The sequence below is a fragment of the Capsaspora owczarzaki genome, assembly GCF_000151315.2.
Source record: "Capsaspora owczarzaki ATCC 30864 unplaced genomic scaffold supercont2.10, whole genome shotgun sequence".
NCBI classification, from domain to species: domain Eukaryota; class Filasterea; order Ministeriida; family Capsasporidae; genus Capsaspora; species Capsaspora owczarzaki.
This window is the reverse complement of record NW_011887301.1, coordinates 1,081,904-1,106,179: the sequence shown is the minus strand read 5'-3', so window position 1 is coordinate 1,106,179 and position 24,276 is coordinate 1,081,904. Positions and strand designations below refer to the sequence as shown.

At 55.1% G+C, this 24,276-nt stretch overlaps 6 protein-coding genes across 6 annotated transcripts; 3 read left to right on the top strand and 3 right to left on the bottom strand.

Annotated features, from left to right (window-relative positions):
* Positions 1–523: 523 nt before the first annotated feature.
* Positions 524–3,457, top strand: CAOG_06140 (hypothetical protein; the record flags this gene model as incomplete). Its single annotated transcript, XM_004345680.2, has 1 exon — positions 524–3,457. One exon carries the CDS (start codon positions 524–526, stop codon positions 3,455–3,457), a length of 2,934 nt encoding a protein of 977 aa, XP_004345730.2.
* A 75-nt stretch (positions 3,458–3,532) lies between these two features.
* On the bottom strand, positions 3,533–5,975 carry CAOG_06139 (hypothetical protein). The gene is made up of 6 exons (XM_004345679.2): positions 5,876–5,975; positions 5,464–5,655; positions 4,443–4,517; positions 4,263–4,361; positions 3,952–4,158; positions 3,533–3,822 (listed from the first exon to the last, which is right to left on the bottom strand). Exons 1-6 carry the CDS (start codon positions 5,933–5,935, stop codon positions 3,763–3,765), a joined length of 693 nt encoding a protein of 230 aa, XP_004345729.1. The 5' UTR covers positions 5,936–5,975; the 3' UTR covers positions 3,533–3,762.
* A 371-nt stretch (positions 5,976–6,346) lies between these two features.
* CAOG_06138 (chromatin modifying protein 5) lies at positions 6,347–8,152 on the top strand. Its single transcript, XM_004345678.2, has 6 exons — positions 6,347–6,456; positions 6,880–6,984; positions 7,177–7,317; positions 7,432–7,503; positions 7,601–7,712; positions 7,810–8,152. The coding sequence occupies exons 1-6, from the start codon at positions 6,388–6,390 to the stop codon at positions 7,977–7,979; spliced, it is 669 nt and encodes a 222-aa protein (XP_004345728.1). The 5' UTR covers positions 6,347–6,387; the 3' UTR covers positions 7,980–8,152.
* Positions 8,153–8,675: 523 nt separating this feature from the next.
* On the bottom strand, positions 8,676–15,536 carry CAOG_06137 (hypothetical protein; the record flags this gene model as incomplete). Its single annotated transcript, XM_004345677.1, has 1 exon — positions 8,676–15,536. The coding sequence occupies one exon, from the start codon at positions 15,534–15,536 to the stop codon at positions 8,676–8,678; it is 6,861 nt and encodes a 2,286-aa protein (XP_004345727.1).
* A 1,062-nt stretch (positions 15,537–16,598) lies between these two features.
* CAOG_06136 (splicing factor 3B subunit 3) lies at positions 16,599–21,385 on the top strand. The gene is made up of 7 exons (XM_004345676.2): positions 16,599–16,870; positions 17,294–19,884; positions 19,966–20,091; positions 20,191–20,428; positions 20,528–20,604; positions 20,706–20,954; positions 21,178–21,385. Exons 1-7 carry the CDS (start codon positions 16,639–16,641, stop codon positions 21,319–21,321), a joined length of 3,657 nt encoding a protein of 1,218 aa, XP_004345726.1. The 5' UTR covers positions 16,599–16,638; the 3' UTR covers positions 21,322–21,385.
* Positions 21,386–21,541: 156 nt separating this feature from the next.
* Positions 21,542–23,238, bottom strand: CAOG_06135 (lipase, family member N; the record flags this gene model as incomplete). The annotated part of the gene is made up of 2 exons (XM_004345675.2): positions 21,915–23,238; positions 21,542–21,802 (listed from the first exon to the last, which is right to left on the bottom strand). The coding sequence occupies exons 1-2, from the start codon at positions 23,217–23,219 to the stop codon at positions 21,542–21,544; spliced, it is 1,566 nt and encodes a 521-aa protein (XP_004345725.1). The 5' UTR covers positions 23,220–23,238.
* Positions 23,239–24,276: the final 1,038 nt, after the last annotated feature.

Below are 24,276 nucleotides of genomic sequence, written 5' to 3'. Positions count from 1 at the left end.
CTCTCTCTCTCTCTCTCTCTCTCTCTCCCTGAAAAACTCTTCGACGGGAATCGCTGAACATGTGGCTGATCACGGCATGCATTTGGCACTGACTCGTGCGATCGTGTCGGCTGCGGTTTGTTTGAGTTTCTTCATTATGTTCCTTTTTTGTTGGGTTTTCGATTTGATCCGAGGTTGTTTGTGGAAAGGGGGCTCCTCATCAACTTGTGCACAGGCACTCCGCCAGCCACTTGTTTTCACTTGGTCATTTTATGACCTTTTTGCTTGGTTGAGGGCAGGGTCGGCGAGACAGTGAACGGCAGGGTGGTACAAAAGGGGAATAATTGCCATGGGGTTGTGTTAATAAACAAACTGATAACAAACTTCTCGCGGTCTTCCGGATTTGTTGCCGCTACTGTTTCTTCCACAACCATTGGACAGTTATGACTTGAGAGTGTGGACATGGTGCTGCGATTCGTTGCGACTTTATCCCTTTTGTTTTGTGTGAACCGATCTCTTCCCAACACAAACTGTTCAACTCACCATGAAGATCTACATTGTCCCATCGTCGCATCGCACTGTTTGTTTTTCTCTTTTGTGCTCGCAGGCGCTCGATTTCTACCTCAGCTTCTCAAAGACCAAAACGACCGAGCGCAACAAGATGGCGACGTTGCGACTGGCAATTCTGCTGGTTGTGCTCTGTGCCGTTCACTCGGCCCGCGCACAATCCGCTTCATGCTCTGGCGCACCAGCGTTCACCGGGTCTAGTGGTGCGGCACGCTCATATAGCGGATCCATTGGCCAGTACAACGCGCCGTGGGAGAACACCGCCATCACTGGCAGTGGTGGAGGCAAGTGTTTGACCTGGCAGTACACACCAGCAACCGCGGGAACCATCTACACGACCACATGCTCCTTGACTACTGACGACACAATCATTTTTCTTTCGAGTGGCTCTTGCGTCAATAATTTTGGCACTAATCTCAACCAGCTGGCCGACGACAGCTGCGTCCGCCAATCAACCATCTCATTCCCTGCCACTTCCGGCACACTCTACTACTTGCACTTGTGCCGGTACGCGGGCGATCGAACCAATGCAAACTCCGACAGACTGACCACTGGTCAGTTTGTGTTTAATTTCCAGTGCCCTGCTGGCATGACGGATCACGATTCGTTGGTTGAGACAGCCTGTGTTGCCTGCAGCGCGGGCACGGACACTTCAACCGGAGCCAAGGCTGGACCCTGCACCAACTTTAACGTTCCCGCGGGCTCGTTTGATCACGATTCCAACTCTGCCACCGCGGCGATCACTTGTCCTCCTGGAAACTATGCGCCCGCAGCCGGCACGACGTGCACCACTTGCGGCACTGAAACATGGGACCATGATTCGTCGTCTGCAACTGCCTGCACTTCTTGCACGTCCGCATGCTCTGCTGGCTCCTTTCAATCGCAGGATTGTACTCCCACGAGCAACCGCATTTGCACTTCGTGTACTGCCGTCACCTCGTGCGCCGCCTCGAGCACAACATGCACATCGAGCACGGACTCGCGCTGCTCGACTTGCGCCGCGAACTTTTACAAAGTGGCGGGTGCCTCGAGCGACACGTGCCAGGGCTGCACTGCGGCCTGCACCACAGGAACTTTTGAAACAACCCCTTGCACGACGGCAAGCAACCGAGTGTGCACGGCATGCCCAGCGATCGCCAACTGTGGAGGCACGCTTTCGTGTTCATCCAGCAGTACCTCTCGATGCACTGCGTGTGCCAGCAACTTTTACTTGATTGCTGGAACCGGATCCACACCCGATCGCTGTGCTCCTTGCTCGGGCAGCTGTGCTGTCGGTCAGTTCCAAAGCGCAGCGTGCGGCGCCGCAGCTGATCGCGTCTGCACCACATGCACGTCCGTTGCAAACTGTGTTGGACAAGTGACGTGCACGACAAGCGGCAACTCACAGTGCTCGGCGTGCGCATCCGGCTATTATCGGACGACTGTTGGCGGTGCTGATGTCTGCTCGCCATGCGCCAGCACATGTGCACTGGGCCAGTTTGAATCGGTTGCTTGCACCACGTCGACCAACCGAGTTTGCACTTCGTGCACATCGGTCTCAAACTGCGCATCTCAGCAGACCTGCTATGGTGCTGGCAACACCCGCTGCTACACTTGTGCGACGGATTTCTACTTGACTCTGCGCTCAGGAGTGTCTGATGTTTGCACTGCGTGCGCGTCTTGCGGTGTGGGCAACTTTTCGCTGTCCCCGTGCAGTCCATCCGTCGATCGTGTTTGCGGAGTCTGCACTGCCATTGGCAATTGCAATGTGCCAGTTTCCTGCACCTCGCCAATCAACGGCCGCTGCTCTGCCTGTGCTTCGGAGCATTACCTGGTGCCCGGCTCTTCTGACGTTGCTCTGCCATCTCAAGACGCGTGTGCGGCGTGCGACACCTGCGAGGTTGGCACGTTTGAGTCGCAAGCGTGCACGCATGCCACCAACCGAAACTGCACGCAATGCACGCCGCTTGAAAACTGCGCTCAAGTATCGTGCACCGACACCACCGACTCTGTGTGCGTGCAGTGCCCTGTCGGCACGTTCTACAATACGACGAGCGCGACGTGTCACTCGTGTCTTGAGTGCGCCTCCAACGAGTTTGAGGTGGTTGCTTGCACCTATCTGACCGACCGCACGTGCAGCGCTTGCACTAACGTGACGAACTGCGCTTCTGTGACTTGCACTTCTCTGGATGACTCGATTTGCGAGACTTGCAAGTCCACCACGTACATTTCGCCAAACGCAACTGCGGGTGACGCCGAGCAATGCTTGGCCTGCGCGGCTGTACCCGACTGTGCTTATGCGAACGTGGTGTGCACGAACGCGACGAACGCTCGTTGCAGCGTTGCAGCAGCGAGCTCGATCGACAAGGCTGTCATTATTCCTGTGGTGGTTGTTGCTGGTGTGCTCCTGATTGTCCTCATCCTCGTGCTTGTGCTGGTTGCGCGTCGCCGCCGCCGCAATGCCCGCAAGCCTGAAGCTGCTCTATCATCTCGACGTGCACGCTCTGAAACTGTGGACCTTCCCATGTCCACGATAGCCATGCTGGCCAATCCTCTTTCCGATCATGGGAACGAAGCGGCCATGTATGCAGAGGCGAACAATCCTCCACTGCACACCAACGCAGCGAGTCCCAGCGGAAATCCGTTTGCGTCGGCCAAAATGGCCGAATTTCTGGCTCAGACCCATCGGCTTGGCAGCGATCAGCAGTCTGGGGAAGGGTTGTACGACTCCATCCGTCCTCCGCCAGTGCCGGAACACCCTTTCTACAGCAACTCGAACAGCAATGCAGCGAGGCACTCGATCGCGTACGAAGCTCCGAGCTCAAGCTCCAGCTCCCCGGTTGCAGAGCTGCCCGCTTACGAGAATCCGCACGTCCAGACTTCCACCTCGGACGTTGTGTACACAAACGTTGAAGTCAACAACGATGCCTAGAGCGCGTCATCCCATCATCCGACAAATGCGCGAGGGTTGGCATGTTCAAGTTCGACCCAACGAGTCTCGCCGAGATGTGGCGTTTGAATCGCTCTATGTTGGATACACTTCAAAAAATAAAATTTCAACCAAAGCAAAAGTTCATTGGCGAAACTAACCTTGGCGGCCGGAGCAAATCTCACAATCTAGGCACAAACAAAACAATGCTCTGAGAAGTAGAAGGCGAAGGCAACAAGCCAAAGGAACACTTGGGAAGCGCGAAAATCGAGACTAAACGAGGACAAACAAAAACCAGAGTTGCACTTTTAAGCGTAGGTGCCCTCAATGTCATGGTACACAGAACGAGCAGCGGAGATGGAGATCAGCTGTTGGAGGGAGAAAGAGCGAGAAAATGGAAAGTCGATCAGCATGAATGAGCCACGAAACCGTACAAGCACACACACACACACAAAAAAAAATGCCTGAAACAACGAAGCAACAATCGGATTGGTTACCTGAAGAACAGCAATAATGACAGCAGTGATGCCAATAGCGAGGAGGTTGGTTTCCATAAAGCTCGAGAACTCGGAAGCGCAGCCGCGATCGTAAAGATTGGAAGTGGTCGAGCCGCAAGTTGGGGAGCTCTCATTGTGCTCGCAGCAAGACTGGGGAGGAGTCTGGGGGTTCCAGTCACTGTAGCTGGTGATACCACAGCAAGTAAACTAAGGAATTGTTCAAGAAGAAAAGAGTCAGTTAGGAGGCACCGGTGAGTGCAATGTCCAGATGTCGAATTGGGAGGGGGGGGGGGAACAAAAAGTGGGCTTACATCGTTCTGGAGCACGTCCATGCGGTTGATGGCGTTGGCGTCGCCCGCTTTGGCCTTGGTGATTTGGTCGGTGATTTGGTCCGTGACAATGCCGTTCATCTGTTCGAACAAGTTGAGTTTGATGAGCGAATGCGTTTCGGGTGTGTTTTCGTTGAGGTTTGTCAAACAAATCCTTCAAACCTTGGTGCGGTAGACAAAGCCGAGCACAGCGATGGCAATTTCAAGCAGGAGGGTGATGGTCATGATGACAGTGTACTACAGACCAAGCAAATGCGAACGCACCAAATTTAGTCAACACGAAAAGGCGGTTTAGATCTGAGCAGGTGTCACCCATTGCATTGGATCAAACACACTGACACACCTCCTCCTTCTCCTCCTTCCCCTCCTTCCATTCCAAAATCGAAAAGCTCGAGCAAAATCTTGGCAAAAGCACATCACACGGGGTCACCGAATGATGGCCGCTCCATTGAAAGAACTGTGGCGAGCCTTTCGTCATCGTTGACATCCCGCCCCCCTCCTTCCCCTCCTCCACGAATGTCACCTCCTAGCAACAAATCGCTCTTGCTCATTTGCCGCTTCCCCAATGCTTGTCAAGTCAGTCACAGCAGAAGACGCGACAAAGCAGAAGCAGCAGTTCTGCTGATCAAAGAGAAAGAACACAGACAAAAAAAAAAAAAAAAAAACAATCGCGGTTCGTTCAAATAGATCAAAAGTGACCGCCCCTTTTTTGTTGTTGTTGTTGCTTTGCTGTTCAACACAAACAAAAGGACGTGTTCCCCACCAAAGTCGAGGAGACAGATCAAAAAGTCGAAGCAGCAGAAACCGCATCACGAAAGAGAAAAAGCAAAAAGTCTCAAAACACAATAAAAAGAAAAAACCCAAAACAATACCCAAAACAATACACTTTGCGTAGATCATCATCGATTTTTACGCGGTCTCTCCTCGACAGCCGTCCTCTGCTCGGAAGCATGTCGCTTTGCTCGCCCTTCCATTTCTTCTTCCTTCTTCAAGCTCCCCTGCGGCCCCCCTTTTCGCTCGCTCGCTCGCTCCCCCCACAGTGTTGCCTTGCCCCCTTCGCAACGAAGCCCGCCTTGATTTGGGTTTTGCTTCTTTTTTTTTTTTTTTTTTTTGAATCTTCACTTCGACTCTCACCCCTCACTGTCCCTCTCTCTCTCTCTCTCTCTCGCGCTCTCTGACTTACAATCTTGAGCATCCAGGTCTTCTCGGCCATGGCGCCGCAGCAGCCGAGGAAGCTGGTGAGGAAGACGACCGCGCCGCATGCAATCAGCACGTAGCAGGCGTTGTTGAGGTTGTCCTCGGTGAGCAGGCTCAGCGACTGGTCGTAGCCAACGCGCCCGTAGATGCCCAACCCGAGCATGCCGCCGCCAAGCAGCTACAGTGTTGCAGCAGTAGAAGGGTCAAACAAAGTGTTGTCGTGTTTGACAGCAAAGCAAAAGCACACACACACAAAAAAAAGTCAGTTCTTGGTTTTTCACACATGGTTTTATTGCTCATGCGCTCAGCCACGCGCTCAGCAGAGAGCCAGTCATGACTGCTCAGTCATGCTCAACTCGCACGCTTGAAAAGAACACAAAGACAATGAACGAACGTACCACAAAAAACAAGTTGTAGACAATGAGGAAGGCTTTCGAGCACTTGGCGTTTTTGACCATCTTGACGAAAATAATGAAGACTGAGATGATGGCAACGACGACGAATTGAGAAGTGGAATGGCAAAAAGAACCAGTGTGTGTATTTGAAATAAAATTACAGCTGTACAACATGTCTGGAAGTGAGGGAGGTGAGGTGGTTTATTGTGAAGAAGGAGTCGCAAAACACGCAAGAAAAACCATCCATTTCCGACCGCAGACATTCGCAAGCGCACAAGGGCTATCAAACATGCAACGACAGGTGCATCGAGCAAGACAGGTGCATCGATATCGAGCAAGGCAGGTGCATCGAGCAAGACGAGAAGACAAAAAAAAAACTACAGACAAAAGACACGGATCAAACGAATTCTGCATGTAGTGATGATTCGTCGCTGCCATAATATACTCTCCTCACTTGTCACACTTGGAGATCACTCTGTTATTTTTTTTTTTTTTACATCGTCCAATTCTCAGAAATGAAGCGCATGTTTGGCATGGGCAAGCCAACGCAGCCCCCGCCAACGCTCACCGACGCCATCTCCAACGCAAGTCATCACGAAACCCCCTCCCCCTTTTTGTTTCTTGTCAATTCTGTTTGCCCCCCCCCTCCTCCTCCTCTTCGAAGTGTGTGATGGAACGAGTGAGACCAGCGGCCGCATCAACCTGAGCAGTTCCGTTGCTGCTCTTGCTGCCTTTACGTCGAGCACTTCCGACGCCACTCGTTTTGTTTTGTTTTGTTGTTTTTTGTTCTTGCCAAGCTGGTCATCAGCCCAGCATTACACACCGCGTCTCTCGCTCGTGTGGGGCGGCGCTGCTTGAGAACGGCGAACCGACCGATGTTTGCGTCACCATCCGCCTTTCCCAATGACAGACCATTGGACTCGACTCGACACTCACCGACACTCACTTCTGAAATCTGTGTGCCATGTTCATGTTCATGTTCATGTTGTGAATTCTGCTGTTGACAGACGGACGCGCGTGGCGAGTCCATTGAGAAGAAGATTGAAAAGCTCGACGTCGAGCTCAAAAAGTACAAGGACCAGCTCGCCAAGACCCGAGACGGACATGGCAAGGTGAGAGAACAGGATGCACTCCAAGTGTGGATTGTCCGAGTTTGTTGCGCCGTTGGGTTTTGCGCAGCCGGACTCGTTGAGGCGGTCCATCTTTTCTGAGCGCTTCATTTTTTTGCTGTGCTTCTGAGATTTAGGCTGCGAAACTCATCATGATGCTTGTAATTTGGGGGGGGGCTGTTTTGAAACTTGCAGCAACTGCTCAAGCAACGGGCCATGCGTGTCTTGAAGCAAAAACGCATGTACGAGGCGCAGCGCGACCAATTGATGCAGCAGTCGTTCAATATGGAACAGGCCAATTTCGCCACTCAGACAATGAAAGACACCATCACCACGGTATGGAAGTTTTGCTGCTGACTTGTCTTGTTTCATTGTGTTTGAAAAGCAGGTCGTCAAGGCACCAACTCATCTGTTGTTTGTTGCTTTTTTTTTTCTGTTGTTTGAACTCAGGTCAACGCCATGAAGGTTGGCGTCAAGGAAATGAAAACCCAGTACAAAAAGATCAACATTGACAAGATTGAGGTTGGTGGATGGTTGAAATTGCTTGGCACAGTGTGGCAAATCTCCTCGGACTAGAAGAAACCTCACAAACCCGTTCACTCGCTGACGACCACCACAGGACATCCAAGACGAGATGGAGGACTTGCTCGATCAGGCAAACGAAGTTCAGGAATCACTGTCCCGATCGTATGGGCTCGGAGAAGACGTGGACGAAGCAGATCTTGAAGCTGGTGAGAAACATTGTCAAACCATCGCATTGCTCGTCGTCCTCCTGCACACTTCTCACCTGTAATTGGCTCTTGCATTGATGCACTCGTGGCTTCACAGAGCTGGACATGCTTGGAGACGAGTTTGCTTCCGAGAGCGATACAAGCTATCTGGACGATGCGACGCGAGCTCCTGCAGCCCCAACCGGCGAGCTGTCCTCCCCTGCGAGCGGTCAAAAAGCCGTGGCAGTGGACGAATTCGGCCTGCCAGAGGTCCCTGCCTCGTTCTGAGCTGTTTGCATAGTCAAAGTTGCTGTTGATTGAAAGTTTTTGTGTTTCAGTCTGTGTTTTTTAAATGTGAGGAATGAGTGCGTGTTGCGCTGAGCCGTTTAGACTGATTCATATTCGTTTCGAATTTCTCCCTATTTATGTGCTCTTCATTCGTGTTGCATCTCCACCGCTTTACTGCGACGTCCACTGACAACACTCATCTTAATTGTTGTTAGCTCGACAATCTCATTGTCCGCAGAGTCTTTGAGCGATGTTTGGTTTTCGACAGCTTTTATGGATTTGTTGTTTGAACATCAACAGCAGCAACAGCAACATCATGATCTACATCATTATCAACAAGAAACAAAAAACAAAACGGCTCACGGAACAAAAGTCTGGTTGAATTTGCCAGTTTCATAGGTGGTCGGAAGGACTCGGCAAATCATGCACTTATCTTGACGCTGTATCATTTCTTGGGCACATGCAACGCAGACACATGCGTGGCAGCACGGCATTAATTTGGCATTCGTTGGGGCGCTCCAACAGACCATGCACTCGCGATCACTAGGAACTCAGAGCTCAATATACTTCCCCTTGCTTTTTTTACCTTGAACTCCATGTTCAAAATTAACTAAATAGTTTAACAATACACGACAACAAACTCAAAAAACGAAAAAAAAAAGTCAACAACATCAGCGATAACAACCTTTTGTTTTTTTACCGCAAGATACATTGAGTATTGGACACGGTTTGGCGGAGGAACTCAATATACGATTGAGCGGATAGATCGGCGCGGCCCGAGGCACTGGACGCGGTCATGCGGAAGCTCCGCAAGCCAGTCGCAGAGTTCAACGTGGTCAAGGACGCTTCTGGGGGCAGGGACAGGAATTCTCGGACATTGGCGTCCATGTTTCGAAGATCCTGCAGAGTGGCCTGGCTGGTGCGGTGCGCGCCATCCAGAATGTCTGCTTGGACTTGGATGGCCTGTTCGATGGCCGACACGAGCAGGTTGGTTTCCGTGAGACGCTCACGAATCACGCCAACCTCAGCGCGGAATGCGGCCACAAACAATGCCACAGCGTCGGCTTCGACGTCGGGCAGCACAGCAAACTGCCGCTCGCTCTCGTCAGCGAACGCGGCCAGCTCGTCTTCCACGCCACGCGCGACCATGGCAACGGCACTTGGGAGGCTGTCCACGGTCGCGGAAATTGCAGTGAGCTCCTTGAACGTTTGTGCGCGAATGGACGAGAAGGTGCGGCTCAGCTCGACGTTGACAGATTGCAGCATGGATGCCAATGCACCGGCGCGCGATGTGATGGCCGTTTGAAGCTCGTGCAATGCATCACTGGACTCGACGGCAACCACTTTGGCGGTTTGGCCAAGTTCCTCGCGCACAGATGCGAAAGCGCTCATGTCAAACTGAACTTGACGGCGATCAACCTGAACGGGGTTGGCGTTGAGCATGGCACCGAATTGGACAAGCATGGCGCGATGGCGCTCGTAAAAGTTGTCGAGAATCTCGCGCGACAGGGTCAGCGTGGTTGCGGCGGTTGCCATCAGCTTGTTGCCGTGTTCGTTGAATGTTTGACGCTCGAGTGGAGACAGGGCAGACTCGGTACCAGCCTGCACGGCGGCAGTGAAGGTGGAAATGCGCGAGCCTGCGAGGAGGTCGGAGACGCGGCTCAGAGCCTTGTGCGCAGCCTTGTCAATCAACTCGAGCATGCTTTGCAGCACCATGAGGCGCGCGTTCTGGCTCTGGACGGTTGCCAAGTTGGTCTGGGCGGTGGCAAACGCGGCAGCCGATGCGGCGCGAAGCTCTTGAATCATGGCAGCTGACGAATCGACGAGTTCGGTTCGGTGCTGCTCGAGATCGGTCGAAATTCGCTCAACCAGCTCAGTCACATGCGGGGCCTTTGCCGGGTCGAGGTCGCGCAACGATGCCATGAGGTGGTCTTCCGCCAACCCGGCTTGCTCAGCAAACTGGCGGACAGCCTGGTCAATACCACCGAGCGCGATGACAATGATGGCATGGGACTGCTCCAGCTCCTTGTTGGCCAGATCGGCCTCCAAGAGCGTGGCACGAGCCGACAGTTCGGCCAAAGTGTCGCGATTAGTGGACAGCAGCACCTTGTCCTGGTTGGTGAGCGAGCCGAGTTTGGAGACTCGGGCGGCGAGCGCATCAAGGCGGCGAAGAGCATCGGTGCCCGCGCGCTCAACAAGAGCCATCAAGTCGGCCGAGCTTTGAGCCTCCAGGGCAGCAGCAACAGACTCCCAGACCAAAGTCAGCTTGTTGAGGGGCTTTGCCACCGAATCTTCCATTTCCGCGCGATCATACTTGAGGCCTTCAGCTGCGGCATCCAGCTCTTCGCGACCATCGACTGCAAACTGGAGATGTGTGGACAGCCAGTTGGAAGAGCTGGCAAAGGCCGTCATGGTGCTTTCGAGGGATGTCTCCAAAGTGACAAGCTGATCGCGGTTGGCCGTGTTGCGGGCAAGCAGGTTGGCAAGTGTGGACGTGGCGTCATGAAGACGGTCGACAACGGGGGATTCAAGCATGTTTCCAACTTGGCTGGCATCCTCGAGCAGACCGGCAAGCTGGGCAGTCAGCTCGGTGGCTTGCTGGGCGGTCTGGTCGTCAAAGGCCTCAAGCAGGTCATTCAATTGCTGGGAGCGGGCCTTATCGTCTGAGGCCAGAGGCTGAACGGTGGGCAGGAATGCAATGATGGTGGCTGCTTTTCCTGCAACAGCGTCAGCATCGCGACGAGCGAGGCCAAGCGAGTCCTTGATGGCGGTAATCTCTGCGGCAATCGCGGCTGTCGATGCGGCCACCGACTGCGACAGAGACATGGTGTGTTGGTAATCTGCAATAAGACCGTAGATGATGGCAGCGGCGTCGCGGGTGCAGTTGTCACACGGATCGCAGCGGAAGAGGTTGCCGCCGAGGGCGATTTGCTCGTAGCCAAGCAGACACTCGCGGCAGGTCGGGCCAGTGTAGCCGTTGGCAGAGTCGCAGTCGCAAGTGTAGTTGCCAACAAAGCCAGGAGCAACCGTGGTGCAGGTATCGTTGTGGACGTCACCCTCGGTGCCAGGGACGACACGTGCAATCGAGTGGCCATTGCAGTCGCACTGGAAGCACTTGAGCGACTCGCCAGAGGCATCGAGAATAAAGCCCGTGCCGATGGTGCCGGGAGTGTCAAGACGGGTCGGGTCGCCATAGTAGCCAACCTCGCAGACCTCGCAGTTGGGACCGGTCGAATGACCGAGGCAGGCCTCGCAGATCAGGTTGCTGGGGTTGCCCGCAGAGTAGTCGCAGTTGTCCATCATGCTCGACTCGTCAATGTTGCCGTTGCAAATGCACTCGTTGCAAGTGTCGAACGACAAGCAGTCGCCAAGACCGCTGCCGCCAACACCAGGGGTGAGGCATTGCGTGGGCTGGCCAAAGTACGCGTCCTGGTTGCACGAGTCGCACGTGCGGCCCTCGTACACGACACCCGACGAAATAATGTTGAAGAAGCCGCCGGGAATGGAGCGAGGGCAGCTGCACAGAATGGCGCTCTGGGGATCAGCAGCAGCGTCGTCAGGGTTGACGCTGTGGTCGAAAATGCACGTCTGCGCTCCGCCACTGACGCCGCCAAGGCTGTTGTCAAAGAGACACTGCTGGAAGGTGCCAATCTCGGTTTCGGTCAGCAGGTCAAACTTGCTCGGCGCAGAGTGGTAGCACTTGCAAGGGGTGCAGGGAATACCGCCAGCAGGGTTGCCAAAGTAGCCGTTCTGGCACGAGGCGCAGCGGTGGCTCTCGGCGTGCGACAGAGCGCACTCTTGGCAGATACCAGTGTCGGCACCGCACATGGTGTTGGCACCAAAGCATTGCTCAGAGCACGGGCGACAGGCGTCGGTGAGCGCGTCCGAAGTGCAGTCGCCGTCGACCAAGGAGCAGGCGTTGCAGGTGTCGCTGGCAGGATCAAACCCGGCGCTGGTGAGCTGGCGGAAGAAGCCGGGAACGCAAGTGTCGCACTCGTTGGCAGCGCCGTTGGCCGTGTTGCCGCCGCAGTTCAGGCAGATGCCGAGCTCGGGCGTGCAGATACCCGGCGCAATGGTGGGATTGTTGAGCGAATGTCCGTTGCAGTTGCAAGGGGTGCAGTCTTGCTCGCGCATGGTGGTAATCACTGCCGGGTCGGGCGTCGGCAAGTCCCAGCCAACAAATGCGGCAGGATTGACGCGGCTGTTGCTAGCAACGCATTGCTCGCAATTGTTGCCCTCGGTGTTGCCTTGGCAGCCAGAGCACACGCCAAAGTTGCTGCAGGTGGCCGAGTGGCCGTAGCAGGCGCACGGGGCGCAGTCGCGGCCGTCCTCAGAGTTGCCAAAGTCGTTCCAAGTGTTGGGTTTGCAGTTTTCGCAGCTGTCGCCCTCAGAGTTACTCGAGCTGGTGCAGGTGCACAGACCGCCTTCGGCGTTGCAAGTGTCCAACCCACCGATGGGCGACACGGAATGGCCGTTGCAGTCGCACGGCGAGCAGTCGTCCGTGTAGTCGACAGCAGAGCAAGCGGTCGGCACGCCAACGGTGCAAGGACGGAAGAAGGTGGCCACGCAGCCTTGGCAGTGGAAGTCGTTCGTGTTGCCGTCGCAGGGCTGGGGAGCGCCAGAAAAGTCAGTCATGCAGTCGCCACCAAGCGCGTTGCACTCGTTCGAGACATAGTCCTTGTGGCCGTTGCACTCGCACGCCGAGCACGAGGTGCCCGACTCGGCGTTGCCGGTGGCACTCCAGAAGCCAACAATGCAAGACTGGCACTGATCGCCCTCAGAGTTGGAGGCCGGGTCGCAGTCGCACACGCCGCCATTGGGGTTGCACAGAGCGGGGCCGACGCCGTGGCCGTTGCAAGCGCAGGGAATGCAGTCGTCAGTGGGGTCGATGGAGCCGTCGGGGCGGAACGGGCGGTAGAAGCCGTCGAGGCAGAGCTCGCAGTTGAAGCCGGTCGTGTTGTCCTGGCAGGGGTCGCCCGCCTGGTCGCAGTTGCCGCCAGAAACGTCGCACGTCTCGGGCGAGCCCTTGTGGCCATTGCAGAAGCAGGGCTCGCATGTCTCGCCATCGACACCGTCGCCAGTGCTCGAAAAGTGGCCAGGCAGACAGCTCTCGCAGTGGGGGCCAGTGACGCCGTCGGCAGGGTTGCACGAGCAGCCGCAGCCGTTGCCGTCGCACTGATCAAAGCCGCCGACCTGGGGCAAAGTGGAGTGTCCGTTGCAGTCGCAGCGCTCGTTGCTGCACGACTGCAGGCGGCACGCGTACAGATCGCTGCTCGACAAGGGGGTGTTGTTGCATGGGCTGGTGGAGCGGCACCAAGTGGCCTGGCACGACTCGCAGTGGTCGCCCGTTGTCTCGGTGGTCGGGTCGCAGTTGCAGACGCCGGTGGACGCGTCGCAGCCGCGGACATTCTGGCCGGCGTCAGCAAGCGAGTGGTTGTGGCAGTTGCAGAGAACGCACGCGCCGCCAGTGGCAAAGAACTTGGAGAAGATGGCAGAGGGCAGGTCGCGCGCAGAAACGCCGGGAACAATCACACCGCTGCGGCCGCCTGATTCAAAGAACAGCGACTCGAGTTCGGACACGTCAATGTCGGCCAGGGCCGGACCGTCACAGACCAGCACGTTGTCGACGGCGGGAGCAGCGAGATCGCAGTTGACCACCTCGGCAGGCAGCGAGTTGCGGCGGTTTTCCCAGTGCGTGTTGTCGCACGAACCGCAGGTGTCGTCTTGCGTGTGGTGCTCGCAGCCCGTGCACTGGCCGGTGGCGTAGTTGCAAGTGGACGAATGGCCGTTGCAGATGCAGGTGCCGATCGCCTGCACCTCGGAGATGCCAAAGTAGCGGTAGGCGGCGTCGAGATCGAGCGACGAGGGCTCAATGCCGTCAAACACGAGGCGCAGGTCGGAGATGGCCTGGTTGCCGAGAATGGTGTCGCTCGCGCGGAGGTACTCGAGCACGTCGAACGTGACACGGCACGGGCGCTGGCGCTGGCCGCGACTCACGCAGTCGCGGGTGAAATCTTCGGTAACAGAGTCGGTCACATCAATCCACGTGCCAGAGGGCGCGAGGGCAACCCACAGCTCGAGGCGGGACTTGGTCGAGGTCGAGTGACCGGACTGGCGCGGGAGGATGGCGGCAGAAGGGCCATCGACGGGGTACGGCAGCGGGTAGTGGGTGAGGTCGACGGTGACGTACTTGATGCCAAAGCCAAAGGCGCCGAGCTCGATGTGGACCTGACGGTAGGTCGGGTTGTCGTCTTGGGCAGCGCACTCGAGCAGCGACTGCAGGTGCGATGTGCCAACCTGCTGGCAGCGACGGCTCGACCACACGCCGACGGCCGAGCTGGTAGCCCCCGAGCCGATCGAGTACGTGCTGTCGGTGATGGCGCTGGTGGTGCGCGAGCTGGTCGTGTACTGCGAGATGATGGCGATTTGGGAAGTGGGCAGAATAGCGGTGCCCAGGAGCGGAGCGGTCAGCAGGTGCGACAGAGCGCGAGTTGATGAGCAGGAGGCCTTCAGGCGCGAGTTGTCGAGGAACCACTTGTGCGCGCACTGGGTGGCATCAATCTGCGTGAGAGCCGTCAGGCTTTGGGGAGACGTCATCCATCCAAGGTAGGAGCCCTGCGAGTTGCGCACAACCACGTCGACTTTGGTTGGCGCGGAAAACAGCAACGTGAAGGTGCGGCCGCCAAACTCGGCTTCAAAGTCCGCGATGGCGCCGGCGTCGTGGATTTGCGCCTGGGCGGCAGTGTAAATGCCAAGCCAGGTGCTGGTGGACGTAAACGACAGGCCGTTAAAGTCACGAAGGGCAATGGCGACAGAGCTGGCGCCGATGGGGTCGCTCAGGTACTGGAGCGACTGGGCAAAGAAGGCGTCGAGCCATGCCAAAAAGTGGTCGGCATCCGCTTGGTCCACCAGCAGAATGGTGCTCGTGTCGAGCGTCAGCGTGGGCAAAATCTCAAACATGGTGTCTGCGTTCACATTGTCCACCACCTCGTACTCGAAATCGCTGACACTGCTGGAGGACTGGCGGAATTGCAGAAAGCCTGGACCAGAGTTGGTAAAGCGAATGACACTGAGTTCGGGCTCCTGACGCAAAGGAGTCAGCTGGGCCGTGACGGAAATGGCGCTCTGGGCGGCAACGTTGGTCTCGGGGGCTTGCAACACTGCCGGGAGAGAGAAGGCCAGGAAGAACTCTTGGGATGTGACAGTGGCGCCGTCGAGCGTTTCGATGGTGATGCGGTAGGTGAACTCGTCGTTGACTTGGCTCGGGGCAAGCTCGATGGCAACGTTCGAGGAGGAGGCGTCCACAGCAGTGGTGGTTGCGCTCACGGTCGGGATGGCAACCCACTCGTCGTCGTTCTTGATGGCACGCTCGACAGTCGCAGTGCAGCAGTTGGTCTCGCCGCCAGTCTCGCCGACAAGCAGGTTGAGATGCACGTTCTGCTCGGCGCACACCACCTTGTCCGAGGGTCCGGTGACAATAGACACACCATGTGCGGACGCGCTGATCAGTGCGAGCACAAGCAGCAGCAGAAGAGTAGCCCGCGGAGTCTTGTTCATGGTTTTGAGGCACCGAACGCGACACCAGTCGTGGCTACAACGAAGTGGTATTGATTGCGGTGAGTCATTTGGTATTTGCTTCCGACAATGGCATCATCATCGTTATTCCGTTCTTCGCACCGAATCCCAACGTTTCAGCGAAGGCGTGATTTGTTGCCTTTTTTTTTTTTTTTTTCTTTTTTGAATTCGATGCTTGGCAGAAGCAGCGACCCATTCCCCCCATTTCCCCCATTTCTCCCACTTCCCCCTTTGAGCGTCCACCAGACAACCACCTCTGCGATGACAATCAACGAACTCTTGTGAAACGCAATAGCGGAGTCTGCACGCCGTGCGGGAGAGTAGAGGCTGGGGATTTCGCAGCTCTGCTCTGATGGGAGCAACGCAGTTCCCGTTTGTGCCAATGCCCGGCCTCGCTTCACCCGCCTCAATGACAAATGTAAAGAGCGTTGAGCACAGTGCTTTTGTGGCACCACGCAACGCGTTCGGACTCGCTGAAGAGGGGGAGGGGAACAGAAAGCTTCAGTCCCGACACATTCGATTTTTTTTTCTTCTTGGTTTCATTGCCACGCTGTTGGATGACTCATTGCAGAGCCCAGTGATCAATGGATGGATTGCCGCAAATCAAGTCATGCAAATAGAGTTGCTGTGAATGCGGGTCAAAGCGGAGGCGCCGCGGGGTGTGTGCGCGGCTCACCTTAGAAGAAAGAAAAGAGAACAAAAAAAAAAAAAAAAAAAAAAGGAGGGAAAAGACAGATGGAAAAAGTACAAAAGACTGTTGCAGCTGAAGGATGAGAATGGTGATGAAGGATGATGATTATGAGCGTATCGAGGCAACGCGCCAACCTTGTGAACACCTCGCGTCTCTGAGACCTGCGAAACGGAAGCCAAACAAACTGAGAACTACTCACGCACCAGCTGAGAAACTCACCCCCTTGACCATTTTTGACCACTCATGGAGCACTTTGTAATTCTCTTACTCGCCCCTCTCCCCCCACATCGCTCTTTACAAGCTCGACAAGCTCACTATCAATCTCATAATGCATCTCAATGCAAAATCCATTCTTTTTTTTTTTTTTTTTTTTCCCTCTCATTTCCATTGCAGATGGCAATGCACCTGTACTCGTTGACGCTGCAGCGCGCCTCTGCCATCACCTGCGCGGTGCACGGCAACTTTAGCGGGACCAAGCAGCAGGAGATTGCTGTCGGCCGCGGCAGTGTGCTCGAGCTCCTCGCGCTGGACCAGGCGTCGGCCAAGGTCAAGACGATCGCCAGCATCAACATCTTTGGCGTTGTGCGCTGCCTGACTGCCTTCCGCCTCACCGGCGCCTCCAAAGGCAAGTCCTGCGTGCTGCGTGTTGCTCATAGCTAGGCGTTCAACTCTGCTGCCCCCTTCCTCGGAGGGTGGCTGCCAGCTCGTGGATGCCGTCGTTCAGGAATCGACGGATCTCGCAAATTTTTGGCGCGCAGTCTCCTTTGCGATTCAATTGCACCAAGAGAGAGAGGGGTCGATTTGGCCTTGTTGGACAAGGCGTGTGTGCTGTGTGTGGATGTGGTGTGTGGATGTGGTGTGTGATGGTCGTCCTGACCTTGAGCGATGGAGATTCACACGCGTCCTCTCTCTCTCCTCTCTCCTCTCTCTCTCCTCTCTCTCTCTCATGTCTCTCTCTCTCACTGCTCACTCACAACACGTGGCAACACTGAATTCTCTTTGCAACGTCACTCACCAATCCGTGCATGGCTCTTTGCCCCAATCACAGATTACCTCGTCGTCGGCTCAGACTCTGGCCGCGTCGCCATCCTCGAGTACAACCCGACAAAGTACGAATTCGAACGCGTCCACTTGGAGACATATGGCAAGAGTGGATCGCGCCGCATCGTGCCTGGTCAGTACCTCGCAGCAGACGCCAAGGGTCGCGCCATTATGATTTCTGCCGTGGAGAAGCAAAAGCTCGTCTATGTCATGAACCGCGACTCGACCGCCCGCCTGACCATCACATCGCCGTTGGACGCACACAAGGCGCACGCGGTTGTGTTTGCCACGGTTGGCTTGGACGTCGGCTTTGAGGCGCCGACGTTCGCCTGCGTGGAACTCGACTATGAGGAAGCCGACAACGACCCCTCTGGAGAGGCCGTCGAAGCCACACAGCAGCACCTCGTCTTTTACGAGCTGGATCTGGGCCTCAACCACGTGGTTCGCAAGAGCAGCGAGCCTCTGCCTGGGTGGGCCAACATGCTCATCCAAGTTCCCGGTGCGGACGATGGTCCCGGCGGTGTTGTTGTCTGCTGCGAAGGCTTTTTGGTGTACAAGTCGCCCGAAGACCCGGCCATTGACGTGCGATGTCCCTTCCCCGGCCGTCGTCACGACATTAGCGACCCGAGCAAGCGCGGCGCTGGTCGCGGCATCGTGGTCGCCCACGCGTCGCACAAGACCAAGACCAAGTTTTTCTTTGTCGTCCAGTTGGACAATGGCGACATGTTCAAGGTCACCCTTGACGTTGCCGACGACAATGTTGTGAGCATTCGCATGAAGCTCTTTGACACACTTCCAGTCGCAACGTCCTTGCACATTTTGCGCAGCGGACACTTGTTTGTCGCCGCCGAGCTCGGTGACCACCACCTGTATCAAATCACCCAGCTTGCCGAGAACGACGACGAGCCCGAGTTTACCACGCGCGGACTGGTCATGAACGGCCGCGTCGTGCCCTCGTCGGTGGCCCATGGCGGGGTCGAACTGAGCGCCTTTGTGTACACGCCGCGCCCGTTGCTCAACCTCGTCTTGTTGGACGTGATGGAATCGACGGCACCGACCATGCAATGCCGCGTCGAGGACTTGCTAGGCGAGGATGCACCTCAATTCTATCTCTTGTGCGGCCGCGGGCCAAACTCGACACTGCGCATTCTTCGACACGGTTTGGAAGTGAGTCAGCTCGCCGCTACCGAGTTGACGGCCAGTCCGGTCGCCATCTGGTCCGTCAAGCGATCCATTCACGACATCCACGACACGTACTTTATCGTGTCCTGGGCGAGTGCCACCGTCGTGCTCAGCGTCGGCGATCAGGTCGCACCCGTGTCGGACAGCGGCCTGCTTCTCACGGTGGGCACCATTGCAGTCTCGCGCATCGGTGAGGACGACCTGCTGCAGGTTTACACGGACGGCATCCGACACATTCGTGCAGACAGCCGCGTCAACGAGTGGCGCACGCCTGGACGTCGCCAAATCGTCCGAGCGGCCATCAACGACCGTCAAGTCGTGATTGCCCTTGCGGGTGGCGAGCTCGTCTACTTTGAGCTGGACATTACTGGCCAGCTGAACGAGTTTGCCGAGCGCTTCACCTCCTCGGCCGAAGTCTGCGCTCTGGCCATTGCGCCAGTGCCAGCCGATCGCCGCCGTGCGCGGTTTTTGGCGGTGGCTGCGGAAGACAACACGGTGCGCATCGTTTCGCTCGAGCTGTCCGACACACTGCAGAGTCTCGGTGTGCAGACTGTGGCAGATCGCGCTTCCTCGCTCTGCTTTGCCGATCCCTCGCTCGACAACAGCTCGGCAGACTTGGTGCTTGGAGTCGGCTTGCAGAACGGCATTCTATTGCGAACATCGGTCGAACCATCCTCGGGCAACCTGACGGACACGCGCACTCGCTATCTTGGCACGCGGCCCGTGATGCTCTTCCCCAGCAAGGTGCATGGCGCGGCAGGCTTTTTGGCGCTCTCGTCCCGCCCGTGGATTTTCTACGTGCAGCAAGGCACGCCGACCTTGACCCCTCTCTCGTACGACGCGCTGGACTGCGCCGCCACCTTCTCCGCTGCCAACTGCCCCAACGGCCTGGTGGCCATTGCTGGCAACACCCTGCGTGTTTTGAATTTGCCACGCCTTGGCAGCGTCTTCAACCAGACATCCATGCCGCTCAAGTACACTCCTCGACGCTTTATTGTGGACAGCGAGCACCGGCTTCTCGTCATTGCCGAGAGCGATCACAACACGTTCGCTGCTGGGCGAAAGGCTGTCGAGCAAGCGCGAGTCGCCGCGGAAACCAACACCACCCAGGCGGCCATTGCCGAATCCTTGCCCGACGCTGTCTTTGGTGCTCCAGCTGCCGGCGCGGCTCGCTGGGGATCGTGTCTTCGCATTGTGGACGCCCAGCTGCGCGAGACGCTCGAGTTGATCGAGCTGGACGAGGACGAGGGTGTTTTCAGCATGACCTCCTGTTCGTTCCACGGCCACGAAGGCCAAACGTTTTTCATTGTCGGCACCACCAAGGCGTTGAATCTCCAAACACGCGCCCACCAAGGCGGCTGTCTTTACACCTATCGCTTCAATCCTCAGACCCGCCGGCTGGACTTTGTGCACCGGGTAAGATTTTTGCTTTGCCTGTTTCCGAGTGGTATGAGAGCTCGACTGTTGACGCGCTTTTTGTTGTTCTGTTCTGATCAGACGGAGGTCGAGGACGTCCCCGGAGCCATGTATCCGTTCCAAGGACGGTTGCTTGTTGGCGTTGGGTCTCTATTGCGAGTATACGATCTCGGCAAACGGAAATTGCTGCGCAAGTGTGAAAACCGGGTATGTGCTTGGTATTTTGTGATTCCGGCGTACTTTGCTTGTTTTCCTGTAGTGTTTCGATGGACTCACGCGTCTCCTCTGTTTCTTTCCTCCGCGCAGTCGATTCCAAACTTTGTTTCGAGCATTACTACATCTGGAGGCCGTATTGTTGTGACTGACGTCCAAGAATCCTTCCACTTCCTTCGGTACCGACCAAGCGACAACATGCTGGCCGTGTTTGCCGACGACAGCAATCCACGCTGGGTCACAAGCAGCACCATGGTCGACTACGACACTGTTGCCGCAGGCGACAAGTTTGGCAACGTGTTTGTGCTTCGTCTGCCCCAAGATTTACAAGGTACGGGCGGGGTGTTGAAATCAATCGGAGAAAGATGGTGAGGGGTTTCTTTTTCTGTTTTTCGTCCTGATGACTGACAATGCATGGCACCAACTGCAGACGATCTGGAAGATGATCCAACGGGAGGCCGATTGTTGGGAAGCAGCAAAAACACGTTGAACGGAGCTGCCCAAAAGGTACGTTCCATCTATTGCTTTCGATGCAATGCAATACAATGCAGATACGCAGAGGGATCTCACTTTTCGTTTTCCCGACGTTTCTCCTTGTGCATTGCCAGGCGGATACGATCATCAACTTCCATGTTGGTGATACCGTCACCACCATGCAAAAGACCGCACTGATTCCCAGCGGTTCAGAATGCCTTGTGTACACCACGACTTTGGGCGCGATCGGCGTCCTCATTCCGTTCACCACACAATCGGATATTGACTTTTTCAAGCATTTGGAAATGCACATGCGTCAAGAAAATCCACCCATTTGCGGGCGCGACCATTTGGCGTTCCGATCGCACTATTTCCCCAGCAAGGTACGTGTCTCTTTTGGTTTGTGGCTGTTGCTGTTGTTGTTGTTGTTGTTGTTGTTGTTGTTGTTGTTGTTGTTGTTGTTGTTGTTGTTGTTGTTGTTGTTGTTGTTGTTGTTGTTGTTGTTGTTGTTGTTGTTGTTGTTGTTGTTGTTGTTGTTGTTGTTGTTGTTGAAAGTAGTCAAATATTGACCCAAGTGTGCATCCTTTTGATTTGCTGAAATCACAGAATGTTATCGACGGCGATCTCTGCGAGCAATTCAACTCTCTCGACCCGCACAAGAAGCGTCTTATCGCCGGCGATTTGGCCGACCGCACTCCAAGTGAAGTCTCCAAGAAACTGGAAGATTTGCGCACTCGCAGTGCCTTCTAATCAGATGGAGATGGGCATTGTTTCAAACTTGCTGTTGCCATCAGTAAACACAATCGTTTTTGTTTTTCGTAGAAATGCTCTACATGGGTAGTAACGTGATAACACAATCACAAAAAATCTCAACAAAAGAAATCAAGTCAACTCACAGAAAGTTGAAAAGAAAAGGGAATACAAACTAAAACAGAGAATATCAATCAAAGCACGAGGCTGAAGAAATCCTTCAGGCTTGGTGATGATCCTGCATCAGGTGCGAAATCTTGTCGAAAACGCGAGTGCGGCAGTCCATGCCCCAGATCAAATCCATGTGCTCGTAGTCTTGAATGCTTTCCGCGTGGACAATACGGGTAGCGCCCAAGGATTGCAACTGGTCTGTCAGCTTCTGTCCAAGCACAAGCTTGTCCTTGCTGCCCCACATCAGAGCGATCGGGCACGTGAGGTTGCGAAGATCGTACTGGCGCTGGGCAGTTGAGGGGAAGGTTTCCTGCTCGAAATGACCAACAAGAACAAATCGAAAACAAAACAATTCCGTTAGCGCCGCGCAAACTCAAAACGGACCCTGCTCGGACTCAACAAAAAAGAACACCACTCCATACCAGAGGATCGTCTTCGGCCAGGACAGGCGTCGAAGGTGGGGTGGCAGAAGATCGGGCAGCCGTGACCATGCAATTTGCGCTCCAGGGAACGAGCTGGCCCGCACGGCTCGCGTCGCACCAGTGCTGGATGAGCTTGCAGCTTGCCGGTCGAGGAGTAAACATAAAGTACTTGTTCTTGCGCGTCTTGTCCCAGAGTGCATCGCCCCAGTTGAACAGGTAGGCAAACATGTGATAGGCCACGGACGCAAAAGCGGTCACGTTGAGGTTTCGTTGAACGACGCACATGATGGGAATGAACGCCTTGTCGCCAAAGTAGGTGCGGAACTCGGCACGGGGTGCGTTGCTCAGATAGTCCAGCGCCCAGTGGCCGAGCGGGCCAATGTAGAAGGCCGGGGCCAAAGCGACAAACAGGGAAATCTTCTGGCTGAGCTCGGGGTCCTCGGAGAGACCAATGAAGGCCTGAGCAGTGCCCTGCGAGTGGCCAATGTAGCAGAGCTTGGCGTGGTTGGTTGTGCGCAAAACATGGTCAATCTGGTTTGGAAAGTCAATCTTGCCCATTTCGTCGAGAGACCAGTCCCAGAAGCGTTCGTCGGAAGTCGACCACTTGGCATGCTTTTCGAGGACGGTGCGGTTGTTGCCCAGCCAGACATCATAGCCCAGATCGGCCAGGTAAAAGGCAAGCGAGTCGGCGCGTTCGCTCGTGACGAAAATTCCCGACGACTGCATCAGGCCATGCTGCACGAGCACGGGGCGGAATCCTCCAACACTGCTGCTGCTGCTGCTGCTGCTGCTGCTGCTGCTGTTGGCGGTGGCAGAAGAAGAGGAAGAAGAAGAAAAAGACGCATCAGCAGGGCTGGCACGAGCCGCGGCGTCCTTGGCGGCCTGGCGATAAATGCGCTGCATGGGCAGAATAAAGCCGTCATCGGTGGAAATGTCGTGCTCCTCGCAAACAAAGCCGTGGAACTCGGCAAAGTAGCGCACAGACATGCAGGGCGTCTCGTTGGTCGTCGAGACGTGTGGGCGAGAAATGAACGCCTGGTACACGGCCTTGACAAAGTAATCTGGGCGGTACCACGCACCATTCACCGACTTTGCGTACTCTGCGCAGTACGCGCACAGCAGCAGGTAGCCCAAGAACATCATTGAGAACATTTGGCCAAACATGTCCTGGATCCATCCGCGCGTTGGCAAAAAGCTCTCCTTCCACAAGTACAGCGCGGCGGCTGCGACGAGCGTCACGCCCAAGCCGACGAGCTCGGTTTCCGCTGCCTGCACGAACAGCGACTGCACCAATTGCGTGACCATTTCCGTTGATGTCGGTCTGTCTGCCTTTTTAAGAGTTAAGAGTCTGTCAACAGCAACAAAATGAACGTGAGTTGCTGCAGTCCTGCGACTCTATTCAACAAAACATCGCTGTCATCAACTTTGCACAATTGAGTGTTTTATCATTGCTTCAAGCAATGAGAAGCTTCAAGATGGCCGAAAAGCCGGCGGTCGGGGCCATTGCTTTTGCATTGCGGTTTGTTGTTGTTTGAAAAAGGCTTTTTAAAATGTTGTGGAAGCTCAAAACAACAAAACGAAACAAAGCGACAAAGTGGAGCAACAGCAGCGAGGATGGAGCGTCTCAATGTTCACGCCAAGACAATAGAGATTCCCAAATCGAAATCCCGATGAAGAGAGAGAGAGAGAGAGGGAGAAAGGCAGAAAAAGAGAGGAAGAAAGGAAGAAAAAGAAAAAAACGGTGTCGTGTTGTGGGTCGACCATCATGCGACTCGCGCTGTCCACTCCACCATGATGAATTGGATGGATGGATGGATGGATGGATGGATGGGTTGATGGATGGAGCAATGACATGTGCTGAGACTGGCGAATGAGGGGAGGGGAAAGCGAGTAGAACTCCAAAAAAAAAAAAAAAAAAAAAAGAAGCGTTTGATTTTCAGCCAATTGGAAGAGCAAGTTTCGTCGTTGGAGAACGCACCGGACGAGGCAGCGTTAGAGAAGAGGAAGTCCCACCGCCCCCCCCCAAGACAGACAACGAGATGGATGATCACAGAGAGTACAAACTAAAGAATGAAGATGAAAGACGAAAGACAAAAGCCAAATCAATCATACAAAAAGCGCTGTCGGACTTACAAAAAAAAAAAAAAAAAAAAAAACGAAAATTAACAAAAAAGAAAAAAAAAGAGTGGGCTTTTTTTTTTTTTTTTTAATTTTATGGCTTTAAGCGGTAACTTGACTTCAACTCGGCAGCGGGCTGAGGTTGCAATCAAAGCAGAGGCCTCGCGTGAGGAGATCAGATACGCACTCAGCTCTGACAGCAACGCATCAAGCGACAGATCGCAGTGAAGAAAAAACAAAAACC